The 9,223-nt window shown below is 35.5% G+C and overlaps 1 protein-coding gene across 1 annotated transcript; it reads left to right on the top strand.

The window, feature by feature from the left end:
* LOC109546837 (ATP-dependent DNA helicase Q5) lies at positions 1 to 6,224 on the top strand. Its single transcript, XM_019917974.2, has 12 exons — positions 1 to 207; positions 291 to 415; positions 478 to 642; positions 708 to 881; positions 939 to 1,342; positions 1,394 to 1,636; positions 1,693 to 1,902; positions 1,959 to 2,097; positions 2,153 to 2,428; positions 3,269 to 4,026; positions 4,085 to 4,728; positions 4,791 to 6,224. The coding sequence occupies exons 1-12, from the start codon at positions 108 to 110 to the stop codon at positions 4,865 to 4,867; spliced, it is 3,315 nt and encodes a 1,104-aa protein (XP_019773533.2). The 5' UTR covers positions 1 to 107; the 3' UTR covers positions 4,868 to 6,224.
* The last annotated feature ends 2,999 nt before the right edge of the window (positions 6,225 to 9,223 follow it).

Here is a 9,223-nt window from a genome sequence, read left to right as displayed (position 1 = left end):
TCAATAAAACCATAACAAATCATTGTTTTCTTTTGTTAAAGATCGACTTCTTCCGGTAGAATTTACGATAAAATCCTAATAAATAATTGTTCTTTAATTTAAAAGTCATGGATAATGCTACAATATTTGCTGCTTTAAAATCGTACTTTAAATTCGAGAAATTTAAGTCTCAATTGCAGGAGCATGCTGTCCTCGAAATTTGCCAGAGTGAGTACACATTTAAAAAATTAATTGTGTTTGCTAATTGTATCTAATAAATAAATATTAATAATAATAAATGGGGTTTTCAGGAAACCACGATGTATATGTCTCCATGCCCACAGGCTCTGGAAAGTCTCTGTGCTATCAGTTACCAGCAGTTCTATATGATACAATGATCACTATTGTTTTTTCTCCTCTTCTTGCTCTGATAAAGGTTCGCATACTACTACGAGTTCAAAAACCCTCACGCTAATTGCTGGAAATTTAACATTTTAGGATCAAGTGGATGCATTATTGGCCCTTAAAATTCGAGCAGCCTCGCTAAATTCCAAGATAACCAAAACTGAAAGAGAGTCACTGATTGCTGATCTAAAATCCACATCGCCCAATACCAGGCTATTATATGTCACCCCAGAGCAGGCTGCTACCAAGACTTTCAAGGTTTTTTCAAGCGGCTACATAGTAATTTTTTCATCCAATCTGTAAATGTTAATGTTCATTTTCAGGAACTTTTTGATAACTTGTGCAAATTCAACAAAATTGCTTTTATCGTGGTAGATGAAGCGCACTGTGTAAGTGAATGGGGTCATGATTTTCGCCCAGATTATCTCAAATTGGGGACTCTTAGAGAGAACTGTAAAGTGCCCTGTCTAGCTCTCACTGCCACAGCTGGCAAACAAGTACGTTATCAGCACCAAGCCCCCAAAATTGCTCCAATAACTGTAATTTTTTTGAAGGTGACTAAAGACATAATTAGCAGCCTAAAACTAGCTCCAGATCATAAAGTTTTCAAAACATCCTGCTTTCGAAGCAACCTGTTTTACGACGTGTTTTTTCCTAACATATTGCCGGATCCTTTCAAGCATCTGAAGCAATTCATAGAGACCACTCTGCAGTTTGAAAAGGAGAAGGATCTACAAAACGACAAAAAGTCCTGCGGCATTATCTACTGCCGCACTAGAGAGCAAACGGAGGTGTTAGCATCGAAGTTGAATTCCATGAAGATTAAAAGTCTCTGTTATCATGCAGGGCTGAAGAATCACGAACGATTGGAGTTTCAGGAAATGTGGCAGAAGGGCGAAGTTCCTGTGATCTGTGCAACTATAAGTTTCGGAATGGGTGTGGATAAAGCCAGCGTGAGGTAGGAGGAAAGGTAATATCTCAATTATTTTAAAATAAATTTTGCGTGAAGGTTTGTAGTGCATTGGGGCGTGCCCAAAGACCCAGCTTCATTTTATCAGGAAACTGGCAGAGCCGGAAGGGATGGAAAGCCTTCTTGGTGTCGCGTATATTATAATCGAGCAGACTCCAAAGCGGTAGAATTTCATTTATCCCAAGATTTAGGAAAAGCCAGCGGTAAAGAAGCAAAGAAACTGAACGTGGAGAATGCAGTGAAAGGGTTCAAAAAAGTTCTGGAATATTGCGAAAATCCCTCGTAAGGTTTTAGTGGATTCAGGAACATTTTCGCGACACTAAAAAACCGTTTTCCAGTGAATGTAGGCACGTATTGTTTTCTAATCACTTTGAAGAACCTCCTCCGAAATGCAAGAAGAACTGCGATTGGTGCAAAGATAAAAAGTCTGTAAAGGAAATGGTAGAAACGTTTTTAATTAAGAGCGTACAGTATAATACTCACATTAGTTCTTACAATGACATGGACTATGGGGACTTATATGGAGAAGGTAGAAAGGGCATTAACGAGTGAGGTCTGTAAACTTAGCGCTGGACTTAGAATTCAACGGAAAAATATGTTCTAGTGAAACCAGGGCGAGGAGCGGACAGGACAGTGATAGTGATGGCGATGGTGCCTACTCGGCTATGCAAAGAGAGCAGTTGGCCAAAAAAGCTTCCAACGATTTTATTCAAAAGCAGCTCGCTTTGAGGAGAAATCCGCAGGTAATTTCCTTGATTGATAATTAATTTCTGTTATTCATCAACGACATTGACTTAGGAAGTTTCCCATCAAACGATAGAGAAACTGTTTTCAAAACATGCCAGAGTTCAAGCGGCAGCCTCGTCGTCCAGCAAAGTCAAGGGTCTGACTTTAGGCATAAGAGAGCAATATCTTTCAAAGATACTGGACACTCTCTATGCTAATTATACGGAATGTGTTGCAGATCAGTCGTTGGATAAAAAAGATATCGAAGATTGCAGCATAGAGCTTGAGTATGAGGTTTTTAGTTCCACTACAACAATGACGATCTATAGAAATGGATTAGCTAAACTGGTGAGTGATTGTGTTTCCATTCAAATCTACTTTTGAAATATTCAGCTGAATTTGTTGTTTAAAGAGAGATTTTCCTATTCGTCTACACCTGTGACCGAGTTTAAGGGGTCTATACTTTTTTCCTAATTTTTAGTGGAATTATGTTTACGTTTCTGTTACGTTTTTTGGTCTAAATTGTAACTGACGATATCTAGCGCGTACCAAATGGGTTTACGTACCTAATTTCGTTACAAGGCATTTTAATTAGTATTAGATTTAATATTAATAGATGAACTACTTTTCCAAGAGTTAAGTTCGTTCATTTTTCTGCCATTATAAATTGCATTTTTTTTAATTCTAAATTATTTTTTAAATTAATTTAAATTATTCAAAACACCTGCCAATTTTTATTTTTGCGTATGTTTAAATAAATACTTGGTGTGGGGGTTCTGTGCAAGAAGATATAACATTGTCACAGTTACTCGAAACTGACGTCACTACATGTAGTTGATACACTCCGGACTATATTTTGAAATCGCTTAAAAATACATTCGTTGCATATAGTCAGATCCACAATATTTTGTGTCAAATCCGATAATTCGTTCATGTCAATAATGTCATTTAAGAAAGTATCAACATGGTGTCAACTTTCTATGCACTCCACAAAGTTCTATTTTCTTCAAATATTCAGTGCTTTTAGTTGTGAAAACCGCCAAATATTGTGAAGGTAACTTTATATATTCTCTTATCATACCAAGGCAAATTGTGAATCGTTTATTAAACACCACACCAGAGTTTTAACCTAGTTATTTTTAGATTTGGATTTGAGGATTTTGCTTATTTTAGTTTTACCTTTTGCAGATATCTAATATCAAGAAATGTACAACGAACAAATCGGTGTATGATAAACTCGAGAATTTTCAGCCAAAACCGGCTAAATACGAAACACTGACAGATTTGTTCAGGAATATCCAGAAGGAGAAACAACTGGGCGGTAGCAAACCCCCATTTAGAACTGCTAAAAGCTTGTTGAATGAAGCTGCTTCCGGGCTGTGTACATCTAGTCAGAATCACACCGAACCGGACGTTCTTAAGGTAAACGAGCCACTTACTGAGAGCATCCGTGTTCGCTCAAATGTAGGCTTTCAAACTGCTGGCGATTTATTAAGACAACAAAGTGCCTCAATCGAACTTAAAAAGGAGCTGCAAGAGATAATGAGTAAGCCGAATAACCTAACGACATTGTTTGGGGAGTCTGATGATGAGGCTGCCAGCCCTAAAATGGAAATGGACAAATCAGAGCCAAATAGAAGAAGTAGGGAACGCTCAAGTAGTACGCACAGGCAAGATAGAAGAAAAGACGTTGAGCATTCAAGAGAGGATAGGGACCGGCATACAGGAAGCAAGAGGAGAGATAGAAGTCCAAATGATAGAAAAAAAGGCGATAGGCACAGAGAAGATAGATATAGCAGAAATAATACAGAAAGGAAAGGTCATGATAGATCGAAAAGTGAGCAAAAGCGACGTCACAGTCCAGAAGCAGACCGCGATGAGGACAGAAAAAGAAGGCCGCAGCACAGGGAAAGGGAAGACCGATTGCAAGAAAATCATAACGATAGGTAAAGTACTGGATTAAATTTCACAGTTTGGGGGTTTATTTTGGTCGTCGTTTTACAGATTGGCTAGAGAAAACGGCAAACATGACGCAGCAAATAATGGAAAAATTGACGGAGAATATCCTGCTCAACCCAATGAAGAACTACATGAAAATAGGTTAAACGATAGAACTTACCATCACGGTCCAGATCACAACAGTCACAACCACATCAATAAAAATGCATCACCTGGAATGAAAGACGGAGTCACAGTGGACGAAACAGCTGCTTCTAAAGTGATAAATACTAATATTGATGAAAGTTTGACAAACGAGTTACCTGATAAAAACATGCTTGACAATACTCCGATAGCTAAAGAAAATAAGGAGATCGTTGCTAATTCAGACCACACATCAAATAACGATATTTCGGAACTAGTTGATAAGAACAGTAACCAGACTGTTAGTAATAAATCAACTCCTGTTAAAGATGCCAGTCCGAAGTTGGTAATACAGACTGAGCAAGAGCAGAAAGTTTCACAGCACAATGGGCAAAGTACCAGTTCAAGTGCAGTTACGAAAAAGGAAAAACCCAAGTTACGGAAGACTGAGATTGGTTTGTTGGTTGTGAAACTACTGACTCCAGCTTATGTTGATAAGAGATTTGAGTCCAGAGACATATTCAAATCAATGGCCAGGAAAATATCGCATTTTCTAGCTAATAAAGGTACGTTCCTTTTATTCCAACCAAGTTTTTTCCAATTTGGATTGAATCACATTTTTTTTTAGATGAGGATGAAATTAAGCAGTATGTGAAGAGATTCTTGAGTAGGAATCTAGAAATCACTTCCAAAACGACTATTTAGTGTAGAATGTGTGTTTAGTTTATTCGTTTTTCTACTTTAATTCCTTTCGATGAAGGCAACAAGAAACCTTGGTTCAGTTTCAAACATTTGAGTCTGATTTCAAAGTGTTTTTGTGAAAAGGTGGCTCAGCATTATCTTCGACAGAAAATTACTATTTACATGCCTCATTTACGTGTTTTAAAAGCACATCCTGTAAAATATTTAATAACAAGTGTATCAATATGCATAAAATGCCATGTTATAATGGTTATAAGTGATATGGTTTTTATGGCGAGCTGAAACTAGTTTATGGCCAAATTAAACAAAAACATGCTCCATAGCTTTACCTTGTTTTGTACATAAAAGTTGCTTTAGTAGAATGGCAATTAGTTAAAAGTTAACTATGTATTATATTAAATGTAGAGTGTAATTTAATTTGAAATGAAACAATTTTCAGGTTTTATTAATAATCCGTAGTTTGCGAAGCAAATGTTTCGTCGCATATATTTTGTTTGCTTATCGCGGAAAGTAAGGCACGTTAGTGCCGTTAAGCCGTGATTGTATGATTTTTATATTTAATTTAGTGTGTTTTTGGGCGCTTTTCAAATCAATTCACACAAATGTTAAGTTACAATTGAAACAAATGTGTCTTGTTATATCAAAGAAGGAATGTATTAAGTCCGAATAAAATAGTTAAGGTAATGTAACTTAGGCAGATAAAATCGCGAATATTTAATTTACTTTATATAAAGGAAGGCCAATTGTTGCTTTGGAAATCTACTAATCAATTGCCTACCTAAAATACGCCTTTTTGACTTGAAGAATGCGTACTTTTTTATAGAAAAAAAACACCATGGAAGCTTTAGAAAAGGGTTAAACCTCCATGTACAGAGCGATTTAAGTTCACCAAGAATAGATTAAACTACTGCTGACAGGGTGATAAATATTAAATTATTTTCAGTATAGTTCATTAATGTCACAAACATTTATAGCCATATTATGAGCGTGTGATATGTGAAAATTTAATTCGGAGAGCAAAATTTTCTACGCAAAACAATCATTAGTGAGTGAGACGCTCAAATCTGGAAATTATTGAATTAAAACTAATGTTACCCTGATCAGCGGGTTGCTTGCTAATGCCATTAAAGATGCATGCGGTTAAAGTGATACACGTTGGTGAAGTTTGGGTCTCCCTGTATATTTGAGGATTTTGAAATTTTTCGAAATTCAAATTATTTTGTTTATTTGAAGCTTTTCAGGTAAACAGGATCATTCCTTTTTTAAGAAAGTGCAACGCTGTATGTAAATATGTTCATTTGTTAAAAGTGTGCTTCAGTTTATACTTACTACGATAGATATATAATCCTTACATCACTAACCAAGGAGATCATTTTTATTTGAAATTTTGTTGAAAAGCACTTGAGAACTGAAAAGTGACCGAAAAATGCGTTTTCGCAAAAAACACTATCGATAACAGTTGTTGGTTCAGGGATTCTCCATAAGATGAGCTGTGTGTTTTTGATAATTGCGTTAAGTAGTTTGTAAACGCTCACGCCAGGATCTGCTGTTCTTGATAATTGCCTTGCTTAAAATAGGGGCAAGTTTCTTTAACAAGTACCTACCTGCAACTACGGATAGTTTTTCCAGTTGGTTAAGTTAAGTTAAAACCGGAAGCTCGAAGCCGAAAGTTTGCATTTTTTAATTTTATTCAACATTACAAATCATTTGTTACATTGTTTCGAAGCATGTTTATTTAACTTTGGTTAAATAACTTAAATACTCTATTGTCATTGGTTGGGTTGCATTATCCTTGTAAATATGAATACATAGTTCTATTGGAAAATGAAATAAATTTGTTTAAAAAAAAAACGTTTTTTCAATCTTTATTATAATACTGATTTTAATTTAATTAAGTAAAATCGGTTTTTAGCGCTGGTGAATTGGTAGCAATGGGGTGAAGAAAAAAACGGGTTTTCAATTGAATTTGCATTATTTCTACGAAAAATTATTCAAAAAATATATTACAAAATCTCTAAAAATTAAATAACCACAATATATGTACATGACTAGCAAAATATACAAATTTGATCTATCTATACATCTAAACGTAATAAATCAGTCTACCTATTCGGTCTTAAGCGGCTCTTCAATTGTCTCAACTCATTCCAATTTAAACAGCTGCCATTCAAACTCCTAAATTAAGTGTAGTAACTTTGAGTCAAATGTTCTCAACATTCAAGCGCTAATTCAACCCGCGGTAACAGCACTTGGAGGTCTTCCAATCGCGTTCAACCCTAATAGTGTAATAAATAAGTCCTCGGGCATCTAAATCTAGTTACAGGAATACATAGCTGCGCTCAGCCTCAGCTGAAAGTCTTTGTAAAGGAGTTTGCCCCCCAGGGGCACTCTGGTGAGGAACATATTTGGGGACATCAAACAAAGCGCCTTTCCATTCATCAGGAACCTGGACGATGGAACTTCTGGAAGGCTGTGGATGGTGATCATGTGAGTCAACCAGTGATTTACGTCTTCTCTGGTCCATTGCCTCGGATCTGGAAAAACAGGAAAATTATATTAAGTTATAGTTAAACAGGGTTATTCACGCTATACGGCACGGACGTTTGCGGCTAGCCCGTTTGTTTTTTGCAAAGTATTATTTTATGAATCCACTGGCGCCTATCGGGTGCACATTTTAAAAATATTTTTGTAATGTACAGACTGTCCCAAAAGCCCTAAAAGTATCAAAGTTCTGTTTTTCTAAATGAAATACCCTATATATTATTGCATTTTTGGATTCTCTGAGCAAAATAAGCGTTTGTTTTAATAAGATTTATAATGTCTAAATCTAAAGGTTTTTTAAATAATTCGAATTATCAAAATCTAATATTATTTTAATGTGCCAAATACTTTAGAATTATCTAAGTTATGTAAACGTAATTCGTAGTGTAGTGTAACAAGAAATCTTATTTTATATTCCAATAATAATAAACTTACCATTTTATACAGGGTGTCCACAAATTTAAACTAATCAAATAAGAACTTTAAGTGGCTATAACTTGATTAATTTAAATGCAACCCCAAATTTTTTAGCTTACGAGGAAATGCAATTTTTAATTACCTATCGAATGATACCAGGATGTTTATAACTAAGTTTTTGCCTTTTTACAAAATACACCAAATAATGGTTCTGTGCACCATTTGGTGTTTTTTTATTAAAAGGTTAAATAACATATTAACAACAACATAAAACAAAGGCAAATTATTTATAACAAATGTTCGAAATGTTGACCGTCCATTTCCAGGCACTTGTAAATTTATTTTTCAAAACAACTGCTAACTCAACTGACAACATTTGCGGAGTTACAGTTTTAAAAGCCTCTCTTATGCGTGTTTTCAGATCGTGTGAAGTTGTCGGAAGCGTATGGTAGACAATTCCTTTTATGTAACCCACAAAAAGAAATCTAGTGGAGTTAAGCCCGGAGATCTGGGGGGCCAATTTTCAAACCCATTGCTGCCAATCCACCTGTTTTGAAAGTTGGCATTTAAAAATTGCCGAACTTCGCAGTGATTATGAGACGGAGCTCCTCCATCCAATTGAAGCCACATGTTGGTTCTAATATTGAAAGGGACTTCTTCTAATAATATGGAGAGATGGTTTAATAGAAACTGAAGAAACATCAAACCATTTAGATGACCTTCACAAAAATAGGGTCCAATTAAAGATTGGCCCAGTATTCCACCCCACACATTAACTGACCACCTTTTTGATTTTTCATGACCCTGTATGCGCGCGGATTCGTATCAGATTAATAATGAAAGTTGTGTCTATTCACGAGACCATAGTTATGAAAAGTACATTCATCCCTAAATAACACATTTTCGAAAAACTTTTCATTTTCTGCCGCTTTATCTAACACCCACATGCAAAACTCACTTCGGTTTTCAAAATCATTTCCATAAAGTTCTTGGCAAAGCTGAATTTTATAAGGATAAAAGTTGTGCTTTTTGATAATTCTGGAAATACTTGATTGACTAATGTTAGTACTTTTGGATATTAGATTTTGACTAACATTGGGATTTTCTATAACTGAAGCAATTACCGCGAAAACATTTTCTTCATCTGCAGTGACCGATTTCATTGTAATGGGTATAATTGACACTCCCAGTTTCCTCAAATTGGTGTAATAAGCGCTTAAAAACTGTTGGCTTAGGATCATTTCTTTCAGGAAACTTTTGGGCATAAACTCGAGAAGCCAATAAACAATTTTTATGAGATTCTCCAAGGGTGAAAATCATCGTCATCAAGTCAATACGCTCTTCTCTTGGATAATTCTTCATTTTAACTTAGCAACACAATAATAATATTAAAATAACGAC

Source organism: Dendroctonus ponderosae, unplaced genomic scaffold (assembly GCF_020466585.1).
Source record: "Dendroctonus ponderosae isolate FM_Combo_2020 unplaced genomic scaffold, Dpon_F_20191213v2 Dpon_F_20191213_4, whole genome shotgun sequence".
Lineage (NCBI taxonomy): Eukaryota > Metazoa > Arthropoda > Insecta > Coleoptera > Curculionidae > Dendroctonus > Dendroctonus ponderosae.
This window is presented reverse-complemented; position numbering and strand designations above follow the sequence as displayed.

Coding starts and splice junctions, on each gene's coding strand:
- LOC109546837 (XM_019917974.2), top strand. CDS start 108: ATGGATAATGCTACAATATTTGCTGCTTTAAAATCGTACTTTAAATTC. Junction 882..938: donor CTGCCACAGCTGGCAAACAA/GTACGTTATCAG, acceptor ATTTTTTTGAAG/GTGACTAAAGACATAATTAG. Junction 4,027..4,084: donor CAAGAAAATCATAACGATAG/GTAAAGTACTGG, acceptor GTCGTTTTACAG/ATTGGCTAGAGAAAACGGCA.